A 21,769-nucleotide genomic window follows, 5' to 3' on the forward strand; every position below is an offset into this window, starting at 1 on the left:
ATGCGGCCTCCAGAATTGTACACAGTATTCCAGATGGGATCTCACCATGGATCTGTACAACGGCATTATGATCTTGGGCTTACGGCTGACGAAACTTCTACGGATACAGCCCATAATTTGTCTAGCCCTGGATGAAGCTTTCTCCACTTGATTGGGAGTCTTCATGTCTTCGCTAATAATCACCCCCAAGTCACGTTCTGCTACAGTCCTTGCAAGGATCTCACCCTAAGGTGTAAGTCCTGCATGGATTTTTGCCACCAAGGTGCATGACCTTGCATTTTTTGGCATTGAAACTTAGTTAAACAACCAAGAAAAAGAGAAAAAATTAGTATACAAATAAGAAGGGCAAAAACTAGTCGAATCAAAAATAAGGGGATGCATTTGAATTTTAAATTTTTTTTTTTTTGCAAATTAAGAATGTTTATATTATTTATAATAATCTTAAGAAATGATAATATAATAAAGTGAGTTTGAGTTGCCGGGGGGAGGGGTTTAGGGTTTGCTTACCTCAATGTGTGTTCTAGGTCAGTCAGTATGTTGGGGGGGGGGGGGTGAGAAGGTTTTTTTTTATAGGTTTGGGGAGGTTGAGTGGGAAGAAATGGATTGGTTTGGGGGGATGGGGGTTGAGGGAAGGGAGGGTTTAGGAAGATTAATTTGGAAACAGGTTATAGTTTATGTGATTATTTTCAGGAAAATGGTGTTCATTTTGGAAACTTATAATTATTTTGATTACTTGTCTTTAAAGAATCACTTTAGTTTTATATATTATGATGGCTTTTAAAATTTTTTCACTCAATATGAATGGCCTAAATCACCAGATCAAAAGAAAAAAAGTGTTATACTTTCTGAAAAAGCAGAATGCGGATGTTTGTTACATACAAGAGACCCACCTTAATTTGACAGAATCTAAGAAATTGGAAGGGGGATGGGTGAAGCATTGTTTTTATGCTTCTGCCATTGGGAAAAAAGCAGGTGTGGCTATACTTATTAATAAAAAATGTAATGCCACTTTTCATTTGGTAAGTTCAGATCCTCAAGGCAGATGGGTACACGTAGAAATGAGTATGGGAAATGCTACTTTGACTTTGTTTAATTTGTATGCCCCTAATTCGAATCAACAGGAATTTTTTTAAAACATTACAGAGATTGTTGCTCCCACTGGCTGCTTCTAAATTAGTTGTGGCTGGAGATTTTAACGCTGTTATGGATCAATTATTGGATAAAAAGCCATGTAAAAATATAAAATCTTTAGGGTTAGATGATTTGGCTCATTCATGTGATTTAAAAGATATTTGGCGTATTCTTCAATTTAATGAACAAGACTTATTTTTGTTCACAAGTTCATAAATCTTTTTCTAGAATAGATTATATTTTTATTTCAACTCAATTAGTTCAACAAGTGCTTAAAGCTTCCATAGATTCAATCATTTTATCCGATCATGCGGGTATATGGATTGAATTTCAAATAGATCAACAGGAATATAATAGACCTATTTGGAGATTTGAAAATACAATGCTTGCAGATACAAAATTTATCGAGGATTGTAAATCACAAATTAGTGATTTTTTTTTCTGTTTAATTTATCAGGGGATAGTTCTTTGGAAATTTATGGGATGCCTTTAAGGCTACCATGAGAGGCTCTATCATTTCATATTCTGCTTATATTAGAAAACAATTTAAAAAAGCAATTTTCAGAATTGGAAAAAGAAATAAAAATTTTGGAATCTAAATTGATTAACAAATGGGAACATAATACGTTGCAAGATCTTTTAAAAATAAAAGGTAAATATAATGAACTATCTTTAAAATTAATTAGGAAAGATATTTTTTCCAAACAAGCATTGTATTATGGAAATTCTAATAAGGCGGGTAGACTATTGGCAAGCTATCTTAAAGCTAAAAAAAGAAGAAATAACATTATGGCAATTAAGGATGATAAAGGAGTTATACAAAATCAGATTGGGAAAATATTAAATCAATTTCTAACTTTTTATAAAGATCTGTATTCTTCCGAGCCTTATGCGGACAGGGAAAAGGATGGATTAGAATTTTTAAATTTAATTATTGGACCGAAGTTTCCGGTTCATATAAAAAGAAGTTTAGAAATGTCGATATCTCAAAGAATTAGAAACAGCATTGAAATCGCTTAAGAGTTGGATCAGCTCCAGGTAGTGATGGTTTTACAGTAGAATTTTATAAAGCATTCCAAATTATTCTTTTACCTCATTTGTTAAATTTATATAAGTCACAACTTACTAAGGGTTGTATTACAGGTACTATGGCTGAATCATTAACTATTGTTTTGCCTAAGCCAAATAGAGATCCTACTTTGGTTTCAAACTACAGGTCTATCTCTTTAATAAATGTAGATGGTAAACTTTTGGCTAAGATATTGGCTTTGCGCTTAGCCAAGGCTCTCCCTTATATTACTGATATGCACCAAACAGGATTTGTTGCTAAAAGACATTCATCTAATAACTCTAGATTAGCGTTCCATATGCTAAAATTAACCAAAAATATGAATGATCCAGCTTTTTCTGTATCTTTGGATGCAGAGAAAGCATTTGATAGAGCTGAATGGAATTTTAAGTATCAAGCATTAGATTGGTTTGGTATAGGTCCTGGATTTATACAAATGGTTAAATCATTGTATAGCTCCCCTTCTGCAAGATTGAATATTAATAATAATTTGTCAGAGAAATTTAATTTGCAGAGGGAAGTTAGACAAGGCTGTCCTTTATCTCCTTTGTTGTTTGATGTTGTATTAGAACCCTTGTTATTAGCCATTCATCAAGCAAAGGGGATACAGGGTATTCCTCATTCTGATCGGGAATATAAAGTTTCAGCATATGCAGATGATATTCTGCTCTATTTGAGAAATCCAGAAACTACTATTCCATGTTTGCTAGAATTGATTGATACATTTGGAAAATTTTCAGGTTACAAAATAAATTGGAATAAGTCTGAAATTCTCCCTTTAAATGTGTATTGTTCTAAAGGACTATTTGATTCCTTTCCATTTGTATGGAAAGAAGATGGCTTAAAGTACTTAGGTATTATGATTAAAAATAATTTGGACGACACAGTTAAAGAGAATGAAAAACTTTTATTAAAAAGAGTCACAGAGTTGTGTGAGCGATGGAATCCATTATATATTTCTTGGTGGGGGAGAGTTCAAACTATTAAAATGATGATATTGCTTGTGGTTTGTTATCAAATGAGTATGACACCAATCTTTTTTCATGGGTCCTTTTATAAAAAACTTAATGGTATCCTTATGAAATTTCTTTGGCAAGGTAAAATGCATAGACTTGCTTTAGTATCTCTTCAAAAACCAATTGAGGAGGGTGGGGTAAATTTTCCTAATTTTTATAGGTATCATCAAGCCTATATTTTACGTCAAGGTATGTATTGGATCCTCCCAGAACTCTTTGAGAATGTACCAGATTGGCTCTATTTAGAATGGTGTCTCTTGTTTCCCTTAAATTTGGTTCATGTGCCCAGTATTAGAATACCTAGAAAATATGAGAACAGAATTTTATCAGATAATGAAAAACATTGAGATATATTAGCAATTTAACACCTATTCCAAAAAGTAAATGTACAAATCAATCTTTATGGATTAATTTAAGATTCAAATTGGCGGATCTAAAATCTTATGGAAATCCTGGATCATTGCAGGCATTCGAACTCTTAATGACATTATTTCAGATGGTAAACTGCTTGAATTTTCACAGTTGCAACATAGATTCAGTCTTAATAAATCACAAAGTTTTAAATGGTTGCAGCTGAAGCAGGCTATTCAGGTAGGGTTCTTTGAATGGAAAAATCTGAATAATCAATATAGTCTGGAGTTCCTTTGTTTTCAAGCGGATTTCCTGGGACATCAAGCCGCTTTGTGGTATAAATTATTATCTGGATATGTGAATAAAAAAACAAAAAATGGTCTTAGAGACATTTGGAGCATTGAGATAAGGCAGCAAATTTCTGCATCTCAATGGCCACGAATTTGGTTTTGGAGAATGAGATGTACCATGTCAGCATCTATGAGGCAAACTTGGCTCTTTTTGTTGCATAGAGCTTTTTGGACCCCAGTTCATTTACAAAAGTTAGATAGCTCTAAGTCTAATATATGCTGGCATTGTAATCTGGAAATTGGGACATTGGATCATTTACTTTTTTATTGTCCTTGTATTAAAATATTTTGGAATTTAATTTGGACACAGGTTAACCGTTTACTTGAAAATCATGTTGCTTTGTCTTATGATACTATTCTGTTTGGCATGGCTATGAGGAAAAAAAGTCAAATTTCCTCTTATAATAACAAACTTCTGTTAATAATGACAGGGGTGGCAATTCAGCACATTAGGGCCAATTGGAAAAATTATACAAATCTTAATTATTCTTTTTGGTGGATCTCACTTTTGTCACATTTTTAAAATGGAAAGAGCAATTGCTGTACAGAAAGGTAATTATAATAACTTTATAAAGATCTGGGGGCCATTAGAAAATTCTTGTAATGACTGAACATCGTTTTCCTTTCTTTTGGATACATGTATTTTATTGGGGGAGGGGGTAAATTGGATGATTAATATTTTTAATTAATGTCAGGATTTCTGTTTTATTATGAAAATTCCATGGAAGAATTGGTGGGTGGGTGGGAAAGGGTTATAATTTTTACTTTAATGGATTATATGTATAAGAATGTCAAGTGCTGTATATCTATTATTAATGTATTGTTATAATATTAATCACTTGTTTGTCAGTTTTAAAATGAATAAAGAATTAAAAAATAAATAAATAAATAAATAAAAAAAGAAGTGGAAGGTTTAGTCTTAAGTTTAACCAAAAAATACCAACTGGTTTCATGAAACGTTAATTTTGTGTAGCTGCTTCAATACAATCTCCAAACAGCGTATCTCCTAAACATGGAATACTGGCTAATCGATCTTGAAGATTAATGTCCATATTAGAGACTCCTAGCCATGCCAGACGTCTCATAGCAACTGACATAGCTGATGCTCTGGAACAGTGGTCCTCAATCCTGTCCTGGAGGGCCACCAGGCTAATCGTGTTTTCAGGATAGTCCTAATGAATATGCATGGAACAGATTTGCATGCCTGTCCTCCAGGACAGGGTTGAGGCCAATTGCTCTGGAATACATTTCAAAAGCATCATATGCTGACCTTGCAATATATTGTGTCTAGTTTGTTTCAGACTAGATATAATCTGTTGGTAGTGTGCAAGGTGTTGAGAAGGAATATACTGGTCAAAATTAGGTAGCCGATTGACCAAATGATTCAAATAATAGGAAAAATAAAAATTGGAATTGAATATCCTGTTAGCCAGTATGGTATTTTGGTAGAGTCTACGATCAAATTTGTCTAAAGTCTGGTCCTCACATCCTGGAAGTGTCAAAGCATAAAACTTGGTAGTAGATTTTTTAAGGGTTGATTTCACCACTAATGACTGGTGCTGACGCTGTGGTCTATCAAACCCAGGAGAAGAAACAATTCTGTATAAAGAATCAAGCTTCTTTAGGGCCACCGCAATAGATAAAGGTTTTTCCCAATACTTAAACAGTCTCTTTGAGAATACCATGAAGCAGAAGCTTGAGGAGCTCTTTAGGAGATTCATCATAATCCAAGGCTTCCATGTACTCCGCACTATGGGCAGTATTGGCTTCCAGCTTAACAGGCAAAGCTTGCCCAACTACCTGATGTATTTGGTAAAAGAAAGTCTCTAAAGAAATTTCCTCCAAGAAGGTGAGTGCTATGGAGACTGTTGTGGAGAAAGACTAAACGAGTCAGGATCAGATACAATAGGTGAACAGTCTGAGAATGACATTCTATCAAAGAAGGCTTGGAGATGGAGAACAAGGACAATGATCGTGAGAAGTCTTCGCACGCCTTCAGTACTGATCCTTCAAAGATGATGACGAGGATCGGTGTATATCTCGTTTGAGCTTTGATGCATGGGATTGACGAGAAGACCTTGAAGAGGATTGTCGATGTCTCGAAGAGGATGTTTGATACCTCAATAATGAACATCGATGAGGTGATTTAGAACAATGATGACTGGATGATGAGTGGCATCGGGAAAAGAAATGGTGATACCTCACAGGAGATGATAGATGTTCCACTGAACAGCTGGCACCAGTACCTTCAGGCCTCATAACGCTAGGCTCAAGCTGGGTCGGTACTGATTGAGTAGGCTGTGTCATCGGCAGTAGCTTGAACACACTACCCAGCTCCCTCTGGAAAAACTCGAGTCTTTCCCAAAATGATAACACTGGTACTGAAGGCTGAACAGCCAGTATCAATAGCGTAGCAGGTTGCCTCGGTGTGAGTGGCCTCAATGAGGAAGCACACCTTGGAGATGAGACAACCTGTGAAGCTGAAGAGTGGTGGCGTCATTGGTCTGCATCAACTGACTCGATGCTGTAGAGAGCCGAGACGCTTGTTGGAAAGCGGACGGATTCCACGATGTTGGTATGTCCTGCAATGCCAATGCCTTCGACAGCTGTAAAAACTTGGCACCTTTCATGAACGCACTGTAAAAACTACTCCAGAGAAAAGAAAAGCATGCATGAAGAAAAAGAAAATGATGTGAACCAAAAAGCTATCAACCCGAAGAAAGGCAATAACATGACACCTAAGTTCCCTGCCGCAAAAACGGGGAGTATCTCGATGGAAAGTTGTTTTGGTTTTTTTTTTTTAACCCATTGAACTGAAGAAATGTAGAAAAAGAAAACAGAAAAAGAAAATATATAAAGACATGAAGTAAGAAGGCAAGTAGAAATCTTTACAGAGTTCAAGAAAAAACTTCTTCGCGCCACAGAAAATGAAGAACTGAGGAGTCTCACGCCTCAGAGGGTGGGAAGGCACTCACACATGCACGGGTAGTCACAAAGTTTTTCAAACTTAAATTGACAGTTCACTTGTAAGATTGTCCGTACTGGTCTCCATGAATGATGTCACCCATATGTGAATATGCTGCCTGATTGTCTTAGGATAAGGGACTTAACATGGAGATAAGACTACACTGTATTTTTTAATACCAATCACTATCACAGTATTAACACAAATACTCTCTTTAAATGGCCTATATTTTTTATTATTTTTTCAGCATTCAGTTTCTTTGTTTAGCAAGATATTTTGAGTCTATACTAATGCATCTCATTCATGCTGTTTTCATTCAACATTCACTTCTTTTTCCGTACCATACCCATTGCTGAGCATATCATACATTTTTTTAATCTAAGTAGAATTATCTCCTTAACCAGCACTGCATTTCAAATTAATACAAAGCAACCCATAGTATTCTCGTTGTTTAATTTTGTTTAAGCAAGTTTCAACTTCCCCCATTCATTTTGCTTTTGTTCATGACACAAAGTTTGTGTGATGACCATGATGTCAGGAGCACCTTACCTTTTACACCAGTCTTGGTTCCCATTCCTTCTTTTCTCATGAGTCTTAGGTTTGGCCTAGTCACCAGAGTTCACTCATGGATTTTCTAACTGCGGTTTCTCTAACAGTTAAGTCCCCCAAGGTTTCTTTTAATTGCCAATATCTTTGCTTAACACCGCCGGCATTTTTAGCATCACCATTCCATTTATCTGCTTTTTTGGGGGTGTTGCTTTATCTTGTTTACATTTTCCACCCTCTGTGTGGTTTTTGGAGTACTCACTTCAGTTTGACTGTGTGCCATTTTCTTTTACTGACGCTATAATCCCCTTCTAATGCTGCTGTTTTCCAGAGTTGGATTTGTCCCCACCAGATGTTACCACTGGGTTACATTCTAACACAAATCTCACTCACGTCTCTCTTTTAATGCACAATTTTTATTATTATTATTTTTCTTAGTTAACTTATGGCCTACTATATAACACTGTCTTTTAGCACTGTTACTTCTGTTTGTCAAACTTATTTCTACACACAGTCTGGTAATTCAAATTTTTAGTTGACAATTGCAGATTATGATATGGCATTATGAGAATGCCATTCTTTGTTACTTGCTGTATATTTTTTTGAATTATTTTCTCTGTATTTTCTCTGCACTTAGCTACATTTAGCTTGGGGATTCCATTAGTTTATTTACTTATGTTTAATATAATGTGTTTAAATTTTTTTATTCATTTTCATACATCTACAAGTGTAACATAGAAATTTAAAACGAGCTCATAAAACATACACTTGAATTCCTTTCATGTACCACTGTAAATACAATATATTATTCTGTATTTATGAATGAAAACTGAAATATATGTATTACCTAATATGTATAATAATTGTTTAATGTAATGTGATGATACAAGATGTATACATAAGTTTTATTTAGATACTTGAACCTCATGGTCTTTTTGTTTTTAAGCAAATTGTTTTGCCTCTGGTTTTAAAATTTATCATTCATGTTTTTAATTTGTTTTTCTGTTTCTGGTTTCAAAATTTGCAATTCATGTTTCTTAATATGTTTCTATATGTGCTTGATTTGATTTCTGTATTTTTATGATTTAGACTCTACAAAGGCAAAACACTGGGAGCCTGATTCTCTAAAAGTGCGTCCCGATTTTAGGCAGCTGTAGGCATCCTACAGCTGTCTAATCAGCCAATCGGGATGCACGTTTTTTTAAAAAAAAAATGCTCCCCAGGCAGGCCTGAAGGCGCTTCCGGGAGCCTAGGGAGACCCGCAAGATGCCTAAGCTCGTCTAAGGGCCTTAGGCGGGCCTTAGGCTGAACCTAGGCAGCCCTACGCGTCTCCTAGTAGATGAGAAGCTTAAAAATGTAGGCCAGCAAAATGCTGGTCTACATTGTAAGTAGACGCGGCCGCTATACTTATCGCGGCAAGGGATCTCTCTGCCGCTATAAGTATAGCGGGCCGCGGCCTGTCCGATCGATGGGAGGAGGGTGCCCAATCCCTCCTGCCCGAAGACGCACCCTCCCGACCGCCCCACCCCCGACACTACCGACCGCCCCCCCCCCCCCCGACAATATCGGTCGCTGGCAGGAGGGTGCCCAATCCCTCCTGCCCGAAGACGCACCCCCCCCCCCGGCGCTAACAACCCCCACTCCACCAAACCTGTTCTTACAGATGGGTCTTGCACGTCGAGCAAGCAGGCACGCCTCGTCAAAATGAGGCGGGCCCGCCCCTTCCCGCCAAAGCCTAAGGCCTGATTGGCCCAGGCTCTAGAAGCCTGGACCAATCAGGCCTTAGGCATAGCGGGTCCGCCCATCCCCACTTAATCTGAGGCCTGATTGGCCAATCAGACCTTAGACTTAGTAGGGATGGGCGGACCCGCTATGCCTAAGGCCTGATTGGTCCAGGCTTCTAGACACCCTCCTGCCAGCGACCGATATTGTCGGGGGGGGGGGGGGGGAATCGATAGTGTCGGAAGGGTGCGTCTTCGGGCAGGAGGGATTGGCCACCCTCCTGCCAGCGATCGGTAATGTCGGGGGTGGGGGGGGGCGGTCGGTAGTGTCGGGGGGGGGGGGCGGTCGGTAGTGTCGGGGAGGGGGGTGCGTCTTCGGGCAGGAGGTTTGGGCACCCTCCTGCCAGCGATCGGTCAGGGGGCCACGGCCCGCTATACTTATAGCAGCAGAGAGATCCCTTGCCGCGATAAGTGTAGCGGGCCGTGTCTAGTTTAGGCCGATTCTGAATAGGACGCCTCTCCCGGGCGTTCTATACAGAATCAGGGCCTAGGTGTCTTGCGGGCCTCGCCTTCAATATAGGCGGCCTGCCTGGGGAGCATTTTTTTTAAAAAAAAACGTGCATCCCGATTGGCTGTAGGATGTCTACAGCTGCCTAAAATCGGGACGCACTTTTAGAGAATCAGGCCCTCGGTGTCATGTCCAAGATCCTATTGTGCTGTTAATCAATAAAGTACATTTTGGTCTGTCCCCTGCTGAATGTTCGACATTTTTTCCTCACAACTCGTATTTGGATAGCCAATAGGTAAACCAGCAGAAACAGAACATATCCCTTCCCTACCTTGCACCCAATTCTCTGTACATTTTAGCCAATAAGCTATACTGCATTTCTGGTATTTGACCTGTTCAGACTGACCTTTTGTTCAAGAGACTGCTCCATTGACTTAATTTTCATTTGTTCCTTGCGTAGAGAGGCTTGAAGAGCTGCAATCTCCCCCTTGGTTTTGCTTCGTACTTGAGCTATCTCCTCACTTGCCCTATAAAGTTTAAATGGTATTTTAGATGTCAACTGCCAACTAAACCTTCAAAATTTGTAATATACAATATGACCATACATTCACTTTAAAAATGTGGACAAATATGAAACATCTGCTATGGGAGAGCAAATCAGGTTTGTGTACAGTATGATGCGTGAATTATAAGACTACACACTTTCAAAGCACTGAAAATCTCCTAGTGTTTTCTTAAGTCTATATCCACAGCATACTCTCTAAACCAGTGGTTCCCAACCCTGTCCTGGAGGAACACCAGGCCAATTGGGTTTTCAGGCTAGCCCTAATGAATATGCATGAAACAAATTTGCATGCCTATCACTTCCATCATATGCAAATCTCTCTCATGCATATTCATTAGGGCTAACCTGAAAACCCGATTGGCCTGGTGTTCCTCCAGGACAGGGTTGGGAATCACTGCTCTAAACTACTAATACCTTAAGTCAATGTCTCAAACTTTCTAGAGCCAGGGCACACTAAAGGTAGTGCACGGATGTTGCCATGATTACATCATGTCGACGTCCGCGCATAGGCCCTCCAGATGGGCCCTGAGATGCCAGTAGGCGGTGCCAGCAGAGAAGAGGGCCGGAGAGGAGAGGCACTGGGTGCCGGCTAATTGCCTACTGCAGTGTTTCTCAACTTCTTCAAACTAAGTATCCCCTAAATCTAACAAATATCAACTGAGTACCCCAACCACAGACCTCCCAAGCTTCACACTATTGCCCATCCAAGCTCTGCCTCAGATCCTACCTCCTTTACTAATTGTAATGCAATTTTTTTCCAATCATTTTTCATACACACACAATATACACAGCAGATTGAAATGTGTCAGTTTTAAGAATTTATATCACTATATTGAAAATAAAACCATTTTCCCTAACTTTGTGGTCTGGTGACTATTTTTCTGTGTTTTTAACTATGTTTCCAGTGCCTTCTTAATCATTGCACTTTCTGCCTTGCATTCATCTTTGGCATTAAGTTAACATTCAATTTTTCCATTTTTCTACTTTCTTCTCAAAATCTACTTTCCCATGTCTTACCTTCCTTTCCTATCACTCTCTCCTTCCCTCCCCGATTCCGTGGTCTGACATCTCTCCCATTTCCTCCTTCCCCCACAGTAGTCCAACATCTGTCCCCTTTCCTCCTCCCAGTAGTCCATCTCTCTCCTTCCTTCCCTTCCTCCTCCCAGTGGTCTAACATTTCTCCCTCCTTTCCACCAGTCCATTTTACTCTCTTCCATCTGCATGCTGCTTCTCCTCTGGTCCTCCTTCCCTCCCCCAACTAACTTCTCTCCATGAGTCCAACTTTTCACTCTGTGCCCTCTCCCCCTTCCCCCAAGTGTGACATTTCTCCTTCCCTCTTTTCTGCCCTCCCCATCCATCTCGCCCTCTCCACAAGTCCAACACTTTCCGTCTCCTGCACGTTTTCTCTTTCTCCCTGCCTCTTCCCTCGATATCCCTCCTTCCCACCCCAATATGCTCTCTCCCCATGGACCATTTCTCCCCTCTCTCATCTCATTCCTCCTGCAACAATTTTCTTTCCTTTCCTCCCCCTACCCCACTCACAACCAATGTTCCCTCTAAGGATTGATGAGGTGTGTGCAAAAAAAATATGCATGAGCGACAAGTTACATACTCCACAAATTTATGAGCAGGCGCGGAGGACAAGTGCCCGTGAGATTGTGGGAGGGTTAAATACTCAAAACTTAGAAGAACAACAATTTACTTAAAGTTTTTGCTTCGCCAGCTTTCTGGTATCTTTACATACAGTGGCGTACCTAGCATATGTAACACCCGAGGCCCATCATTTTTTGGCACCCCCCCATCTGTACGAAAAACATGATTTTTAGTAACAAGCCACACGTCACACATGAGTACCTAGGAAAAGGTAGCATCTTACATATTGCAGTGAGCAGTACATCAATACACCCATTGTAAAACTAAACAAGCCAGACCAGCACAGATCAATCCTATACCGTCAATCCTAACAGAAAACCATGTCTTTCGAACACACAGAACACAGAAAACACCTTCGCCTAGTATGGAATATGTCATCACAAATTAACCCCTCCCCCTTTTACAAAACTGTAGTGTGGATTTTAGCCACGGTGGTAACAGCTCTGAAGCTCATAGAATTCTGAGCATCAGAGCTGCTACAACCATGGCTGGCGCTAAAAAACGCTCCACAGTTTTGTAAAAGGGTGGATAAAGTAGAAATACACAGCTTCAACGCTCTAGCTCAGGGGTGCCCAAACTTTTTGGGCTTGCGAGCTACTTTAAAATGACCAAGTCAAAATGATCTACCAACAATAAAATTAAAAAACACAAAGCACATTATACGCTGAGAAAATGTTAATTATCATTCCTATTCTGGGTTTTTTTCAAAGAGGTCAAGGCAGATGACTCTATGCATTGTCACCTCAGTAACAACCATACAAAAAATAGACAAATATACCCCCCTTCCTTTTTATTAAACCACAATAGCAGTTTTTAGCGCAGGGAACTGAGCTAAATGCCCAGCGCTGCTCTCGATGCTCATAGGCTCCCTGCGCTAAAAAACACTATTGCGGTTTAGTAAAAGGGGGCCATAGTGCAAAATATAGACAGAATATATAAATTCAGACACATTTGATCATTAAACTTAAAATAAAATCATTTTTCCTACCTTGTCTGGTGATTTCATGAGTCTCTGGTTGCACTTTCATCTTCTGACTGTGCATCCAATCTTTCTTCCCTTCTTTCAGCCTGTATGCTTCCTCTCCTCCAGACCTCATTCCCTCCCCTAACTTTTTCTTCCTCTCTCCCTGCCCTTTCTTTCTTTTTTCTCTCTTGATGCCCCTTTCTTTTTTTCTGTTTCTCTTCTGTCTCCCTGCCTGCCCCCTTTCTTTCTTTCTTCCTACCCTCCACAAAGCCACTGCTGCCACCATCGGGGGAAACAGGCCCCAAAGCCACCGCCGCGGCTGCCCCAAGCTCTCTCTGCTTCCCACCGTCGGGCCGACCAGCATTCCTCTGACGTCAATTCTGCCGTCGGAGAGGAAGTTCCGCCCAGCCAGGCAGCGATTGGCTGGCCCGAACTTCCTCTCCGACAGCAGCCTTAGGGGGGTGCACAGCCAGCCAGATCTGGACCTGGCCGGCTGTGCACCCCCCCTAAGGCTGCACCCAGGGTGGACCACCCCCTCCCCCCCGCTTGGTACGCCACTGAAGACGTGGCAGCTGCTCCTCTCACGAATCCCCACCTGCATCGGAAGTCCGATGCAGTTGGGGATCTTGAGAGGAGCCGCTGCTGCATCTTTCAACTTAAAATACACTAAGGCGAGCAGGGCAGACCGCCGCCGCTGCTTCCTCTCACCTCCGCCCGCCCTCGATTGAGCGACATGAGAAAATGTATGAGCGACGCCACTGAAAATAGTGAGCGATCGCTCATGCGCTCAGCTTAGAAGGAACATTGCTCACAACTAATATGATCTCTCCCTATGCACTATCTCACCCTCCCCTCCAGTGTGCAGCACCTTTCCTTTCCCTCCCTTTCTGCCAGGTCCAGCAGCACCTCTTCTCCCTTCCTTTTCCCTCCCCCCTGTCCAGCAGCACCTCTATTCCCCTCCTCCCCTGTCCAGCAGTACCCCTTTTCCCTTCTCTTTCCCTCCTCCACTGTCCAGGAGTACCTCTCCTCTCTCTAGTGGCAGCTCACTGTGCTTTTAACTTCCCCACACAACTGCTGCTACCATTAGTTTAAGACATGTTTCCATCAGGCAGCCTCAGGGCCTTTGCTAGGCCAGCTCGCCTCTGACGAAAGAGGAAGTTGCATCATCGAAGTGGAATGGCCTAGCAAAGGCACTGAGGCTACCTGATGGAACTGCGCCTAAACTAATGCTAGCGGCAGCTGTTTGGACAAACATCCACTGCTACAGAAGACATACTGCGCAATCTAGTGTGACAGGCATGCGCCGCAAAAGAGGCTGCTGTCACTGCCCTGATATCTGATACCCTAAGCTACTTCAAAAAGCTTTTTCAACATAATGTCCACTCTGCGATCCTGGGAATCCTTAAGCACTACTTCATCGTTAGGGAGGGCTGTGCACCTGGTAACCTGCGCCACATCAGAATGAACCTTAGGTTGCTCAAAAAACTGCTGAAAATCCGAAGCCAGAGGATAAACGTTAGTCATAGCTTTAGAAAGCCTGAAAGAGCTTTCTGGGATATCCCATTGTTCTGTAACAAGACCAAGAAGCTGTGGATGGGATGGAAAAAAAGGAGGACAGCATGTTAGAACGGTCCATGACCCAACACTGACGTGGAAGGTGGAGATTCCAATCTGAGCTCTTTCAGAACCTCAGCAATAAAATGGCTGACAGAGCCATGTTCAAAAAGTCTGCAGACGGAGGGGGTCCTCACCCAAATCCGGATTCTCAGGACGACCGTGCTGACTAGTCTCAGCAAGGATATCAGCCATATCAAAGTAGAGGCAGTGTCTTATCCAAATGGCAACTAATGCAATCGAGCTCTGCCATAGCCAGAAAAGAGGGCTCCTGAAACGGAAGCTCTGCCACTGGTGCAACCAGCTTAGAAGAAACAAATGCACCCACTGGTTGCATCAAATGAGCTTAGTCCGAGGAATACACTTTCCAGAGGAGTTGAATAAAGTCTGGTGAAAATTTATACCCTTTGTCCACTGGAGGGCCCTGCTTAGATGCCTGCACCATGCCAAGAGTGTCCCCAGACTCGGAATGCAGGTGTTCAGCGCCAGACTCTAGAATGGCCTCTGGACAAGATTTTTTCCTGAAATCACAGACCCAGGCCAGCTCTCCAGCCCTGTAAGACCCAAAGGAGGAAAAACCTGACGCTCCTGCCCCCTTCCCCAGCATGTTGCAGCATGCGGTCGCTGATCCAGCGCAGTCATGCACATATTCGACAGATTAAAGGCCGGAGAGTCCATCCCAAACAGTTTTTAATCAAACTGAGGGGTTTTGAGGCAGAAATAACACTTGAAAAAAAGATCTACATATAAAAATCCAATATGGCTGCCGCCAGCAAAAAAAACAAAAAAAATCCCAAAATAAAAAAATAGCAATTTGGGGAGGTGGGAGACCTGAACTGGGGATGGAGGGGGTGGAATTTCAGCCATCTTCCACAGACCACCCTCAAAGCTCCCATAGGAAATAATGGAGGTGTACTTGTGGTCTGTGCAGTGCTTGCCTGTCAGGTCTCAAACTGCAGCTGAATGGAGGAAAGGATTTTCTGCCTCAGAACAGCACCAAAATTACCAGACCAAGATCATCGGACTAGAGAATGAAATGGGGGAAAAAAATTGTCCCCGTCCCCACCGTCCCTGTCCCCGCCCCTTCCCCACAGCATCCATACAAGCCTTAGTACTGCAATATTTAGCTTATTCCTTCCTTATAACTCAAAGTTCTGGCTACTCAACTAGAGAAAGAGATGTTCAGCTGGCAGGGCTTTGTTTATAAATTTTTATCAACACAACTAATATACTACTTTATCCTAAAGCAACCCCCTCCCCCCCGTGAAAGGCTAACGTCTTCCATGCTGCCTGACACGGAGGGGGTATATATGAACTGGCATACCTACCCAAATCTATCTATCTCCCTCCCCTTTACCTTCGCGACACGTTTTGAGTAACTTTCACAAAGCCGTCAGAGCCTACAAACAGTAGCTTGCGTATGTGGGTGGAAGCTTCTCTTCTGACGCAACCGGAAGTTGCATCAGAGGAGAAGCTTCCACCCACCCACGCTACTGTTTGCAGGCTCTGACGGCTTTGTGAAAATTACTCAAAACATGCCATGAAGGTAAGGGGGAGGGAGGGAGATAGATAGATTTGAGTAGGTAGGAAGGAGGGAGGTGACCGTGCGCATTCCTTCCCTTAACTGCGGGCACAAGGCCATTCACCGCAGTGAGCACTTCCCCCCCCCCCTCACTGTTTCGGTGGGTTACATGCGACTAGCCGCGGGTAACAGCCACTGTGTCATTCTCTACATCGGACTGCTAGTCAGACTGACAGACTGTAACCTCCACCCTCATGGATCCTCTCCATGCAACGGTGGGTGGGAAACAGACTGCTCCCTGAAACCCAGAGGATTTTTTTTTTTTTTTACTCAGGACGCATACAGCCTGTGCTTAAACCCCTGACAAGGTCAGAGGGCAAGCAAACTCCCAGGGGAATAGACCCGGAGTCTGAGAAGGGTGGCATACTTCAGGCTGGCTCCACAGGTCCAAAGTTTCTCTATGAAGCAGCAGTCCGGCTCCCTGAGACTGCGCCCTTTCCTCTGACAGAAGACCACCAGGAAGGGGTCTCATGACACTCAAGTCACCAAAAATAGAAGCAGAGTAGAAGACTTATGCACAGATTTCTTGCAGAAATTGAAAACTGCAGGGGGCTGTAACTCTAAGATGGGAGAAGTATGTACTCAGAAAAAAAGAGTGTTAGGATTTCTGCAACTCCCAGATTGCGGGAAAGGATTGAACACCTAGTGTACTGATTCCACAAGGGACGCAACAGAACATACAAATCAGCTTGGAATCTGTACCAAAACTTAAATTTTGATCACAATAAAAAAATGAATCCAGCCAGTAAGATTATGGACTATTTCAGGATCAGGATCACAATAGATTTCTGTTTATCACCGGTTTTTCAGACTCACCTTTTAAGTTTTTCCTCTGCATGTGCTTTCAGTGCTTGGTATCTCTGTTCTTCTTTTGAAATCCTTGTAACATAATCTTCAACACATTTCTTCAGAGCCTCTTCATTCTTTAACAAAATTAACACTGAACTTAAAAAGCTACTTGAAAGAATTTTAAATTTTACCATAATCAGACTTTTCAAATCTACTTAAACTATTCAAGCTCTATCTTTTACATGCATGGATACAGCAAACCTTTTTAAAGAAAAGGCCACATGATCCTGTGAACAGAGCAGGACGTGTTACTGCTCTACTTCTGAGATCTAGCCTTGATTAACTACCATTCTGCTACTAAACTAAAGGTTACCCAAAAGCACTGGACTGCCACCTTTGTGTTGCGAATATATCAGAACTAGGTTTGATTTTGGCTACAATGAAATATTCTACTTTTCTGCGAGTTCATTCCTTAGACTTCTAAACCTTAATTCATAAGATAATGCTTTTCTTTTTACTGGAATTAAGTATGGAGTCAGCTGGTTTCATTATGGTCACCCACATTTCTATTGAATAACAAAATATGACAGACAGTTATGGTGTGCTTTACTGGATATCTGTGGCGATGTTCTCCTAGCAGTGGGCCAGTCTAGTTTACACCAGCTATGTATCCCATGAACTTACCTAGGCACCAGGCAGTGGAAGATTAGGTTTATACCTTCGATAATCTTCTTTCTTTCTGTTAGTCCCTGGAGAATTCCATACGCTAGGTGTTCAATCCCAACCTGCAGTCCGGGTGTTGCAGAAATCCACATCTTTTCTGAAAAAATGCTGCACTCCCCCTAGTGTGAGAATCAATAAACTACCTCAGTTCAGTCCCAAAGCCAAGCACATACCTTAAAACCCAGGACAAGGTGGTACGGGGAGAATCCTCATCAACATAAATAATTCACAAACTGGTTTGCTCTGTAAAATATCAACAATAAACAGGCACAAAGGCAACTCAGAAAAAACATTGAGGAACAATGTAGAAATAACCTGCTGTGTGCAACGAGCACCCCAAGAAAGGCCTTCGCTAAAGCACAGTTACTAACCATAACAGGACAGCAGGCAGATATTTCCACATATGGGTGATGTCTTCCACAGAGCCCTGATATGGACAGCTGCACAAGCAGTGTTGCTTGAAGAACTTTCCCTTTTTTTGTTCTGCTTTTCTATCATGAATTGTATTTCGCACCCCTTTTTTTACCTTATGTTACGAATATGTTGAACTATTTTTAATTTTATGTTATTATTTAAAGTTTGTATTGTATTGTTTCCCACTGAATGTATTTTAAATTGTTCATCGCTTTGAATTATGATGAAGCGATTAATCAAAAGAACCATTAAACTTGAAACTGCCGCACTGCACATGCACTAGTGCCTTCCCACCTGACATAGGGCATGCGTCTCCTCAGTTCATATAGCCAGCTAAGAAGCCAACCAGAGGTGGGTGGGTTGTAAGAATATGTGCCTGCTGGATAACACCTGTTACGGTAAGTAACTGTGCTTTATCCCAGGACAAGCAGGCAGCATATTCTCACATAAGGGTGACCTCCAAGCTAACCAGAATGGGATGGTGGGAGTGTTGGCGTTTAGGAGAATAAATTTCGTAATACTGTTTGGCCAAAACGGCCATCCCGTCTGGAGAAGATATCCAGACAGTAATGTGAGATGAATGTGTAAACCGAGGATCAAGTGGCAGCTTTGCATATTTCTTTAATAAGAGTGGATCTAAGGAAAGCTACTGAAGCTGCCATAGCTCTAACTTTGTGGGCAGTAACTCGACCCTTCAGACGCAGTCCAGCCTGAGCATAACAAAATGAGATGCAAGCAGCTAACCAGTTGGAAATTGTACGTTTGGAAACTGGATGTCCCAACTTGTTAGGATCAAAGGAGATGAAAAGTTGAGGAGAAGATCTATGTGATTTAGTCCTCTGTAAATAATAGGCCAAAGCACGTTTGCAGTCCAGAGTATGAAGAGCAGGTTCTCCAGGATGAGAATGAGGCTTGGGGAAAAAAAACCTGGAAGTATAATTGATTGATTGATGAAATTCTGTGACAATTTTGGGTAAGAATTTTGGATGAATGCGGAGTACCACCTTGTCATGATGGAATAATGTAAAAGGTGGGTCCGCTTCCAAAGCTTGTAATTCACTGACTCTGCGAGCAGACGTGAGAGAGATGAGAAAAAACACTTTCCAAGTGAGATATTTGAGATGAGCCAAAGACATTGGTTCAAATGGAGGCTTCATCAATTTAGCAAGAACAACATTGAGATCCCAAACCACTGGAGGTGATTTGATATTGAAAAGTCCTTTCATAAACCTGGAAACCACAGGATGAGAAGACAGCCCTCTCTCTTAAGGATGACAACTACGATTCTCTGTCATCTAGATCACAATTCTGTAGTTATCTCCCTTGATCTTTCAGCCGCTTTTGATAAGGTAGACCACTCTCTCCTCTTACAAAGACTGGAATCTATTGGGATCACAGATCAGGTTCTTAATTGGTTCAAGTCATTTCACTAACCGGCAATCCAAAGTCTCTTTCATTAACAGCCAAAGTGGGGTACCCCAGGGTTCTATACTTTCCCCTCTTATTATTTAACATTTTTTTTGTATCCTCTTCTTACTTTATGCCAATCTATTGGATTTTTTGTTTTTGCCTACGCAGATGACATTCAGTTACTGCACCCTCTCAATCTAGTAAACACCAACAAAATTTCTGAGATTAACAACAAATTAGACATAAGACTTTGACTCAATGAGAACATGTTAGCATTAAACATTAGCAAAAGAAAACCCATGATCTTTCCATGGAAAAAGGGAACAACACTTCAAGCCCCAATCTTACTTCAAAACCTACCTCTAGACCAGTGATTCCTAACCCTGTCCTGGAGGAACACCAGGCCAATCGGGTTTTCAGGCTAGCCCTAATGAATATGCATGAGAGAGATTTGCATATGATGGAAGTGATAGGCATGCAAATTTGCTTCATGCATATTCATTAGGGCTAGCCTGAAAACCCAATTGGCCTGGTGTTCCTCCAGGACAGGGTTGGGAACCACTGCTCTAGACAACGTCTCCTCAATAAAAAATCCTAGGGGTAGTATTTGACAAAATAAATCAACTTTTCTTGACCATATCTGCTCCATAGTTAAATCCTGCTTCTTTAAACTAAAAATGATTCGTTATATCTCTAAATTCCTAGAACCAAAATCTTTGAATATTCTGGGCCATTCTCTCATAATTGCAAAAATAGATTATTGCAACGGTTTATTTACAAGGATCACTCAGAAGGAAATGAGACGACTTCAAATCATCCAAAACATTGCCATAAAACTCGTACCTAAAGCCAAGAAATTCGATCATGTGACCTTCTATTACGTAAAGCTCACTGGTTGCCCAACAGAGGATTTCCTACAAAATTGCTTTATTAACCTTTAAAACACTAAAATCAAAATCTCCCCAATTCATAGAAAAATATTTAATTACTTTTGAACCATCACATCTTCTAAGATCTGCAGACTGTAGATTACTAACTATACCATCTCTATGTATTATAGGCACTAAGTGTCAAGATATCTTCTCAGTGGTAGCCCCCCAGCTTTAGAACATGCTTCCCACCTGTCAGAGAAGAAAACAATTTAAATCACTTTAAAGCTCTTTTCAAATACCCTTTTTTAAAAGATGCCTTTAATACTTAATTCAATTCTTGGGATATTCCTGCTTACTTCCCATTAGACTCCCGCTTCACTTCTAAAAGAATCAGATCCTTGTACCTCCTTTCCCTGTGTTATGCTCCTTTGTTTTCTCTATTCTATATAAATTGTATTTCTGCCCCCTTCTCCTGTGTACCATGTCAGTTTTGTTATTTGTTCTTTTTTCTAACGCCATTAATTTAAGTTGTATCTTTCTTTTTAATTGTACTCATAGGCGTTATTTTTGATTTGTTTCCCCCATTTTTATCTGTAAATCGCTTAGAAATTGTATAAGCGATTGCATCAAATTTTAATAAAAACTCGATAGAGGTTTTCCCTCCAGCGTCTGATAAAAAGCAGCAATTGCACTGAGATGGACTGGACTCTAATTGAGGTGGATTTGAGACCCGATTGAGACAAATGAAATAGATAATCCAGAACTGAAGATAAGGAGGTAGATTGAGGCTTCTGATTATAAAGATTGCACCAAGCGGAAAATCTGGTCCACTTCTGGATGTAGCATTGCCTGGTGGCAGGCTTTCTGTAAGCACTTAAAATGTCTCTGACAGATTGAGAAAACTGAAGGTGTAAAGTTATGTTGAAAGGAACCAGGCTGTCAGATGTAGAGATTGCAGGTTGGGATGAAGAAGAGAACCGTGACTCTGTGTAAGCAGTCGGAAAAACTGGTAGAAGTAGTGGCTCCCTGCTGCTGAGATGGAAGTAGAAGGGAGTACCAAGGTTGTCTGGGCCACCGAAGAGCTATCAGAATCATGGTAGCATGTTCTTGTTTGAGTCTGACAAGTGTTTTGAGAATAAGAGGAAATGGAGGGAATGCATATAGGAATGATCACCAGGCCGGGATGCATTGCTATCTGGCAGATGATCCAACCAACCAGAGCCAAGGAGGAACCTGTGAGCCAGCTAGGGCCAAACCAAGGCAACCGACCCTAGCTTCCACACTGTTTGTCAAACGAAAAGGTGCCCAACCTTCAAGATCTCTGCCGAAGCCAACAAGACCAACCGAGGCTATTCCCAGCTCTTCTTAAGAGCAGACGGAATGGCTCCAGTGAGAAAAACAAGCTCCTAAGACCAGGAACTGTCAGCTGAGGATGACTGCTGGAACATTGTAGACTCTGGCCCCATGGGAGCTGAGAAAAACAGAAGCAATTCTTCTACCCAATGAGTCGTCAATCTTTCTGGCCC

At 41.4% G+C, this 21,769-nt stretch overlaps 1 protein-coding gene across 3 annotated transcripts in view; it reads right to left on the bottom strand.

The window, feature by feature from the left end:
* TACC3 (transforming acidic coiled-coil containing protein 3) overlaps nt 1-21,769 on the bottom strand; it is a 195,617-nt gene that overhangs the window by 12,996 nt on the left and 160,852 nt on the right. For all 3 annotated transcript variants that reach the window (XM_033951090.1, XM_033951080.1, XM_033951099.1), the window contains exons 15-16: nt 16,852-16,958; nt 10,064-10,184 (exon numbers count right to left, since the gene is read on the bottom strand). In XM_033951090.1, coding sequence (XP_033806981.1) covers nt 10,064-10,184; nt 16,852-16,958 — 228 coding nt within the window. The remainder of the gene's footprint in view (nt 1-10,063; nt 10,185-16,851; nt 16,959-21,769) is intronic.

The sequence above is a fragment of the Geotrypetes seraphini genome, chromosome 1, assembly GCF_902459505.1.
Source record: "Geotrypetes seraphini chromosome 1, aGeoSer1.1, whole genome shotgun sequence".
NCBI classification, from domain to species: Eukaryota; Metazoa; Chordata; class Amphibia; order Gymnophiona; family Dermophiidae; genus Geotrypetes; species Geotrypetes seraphini.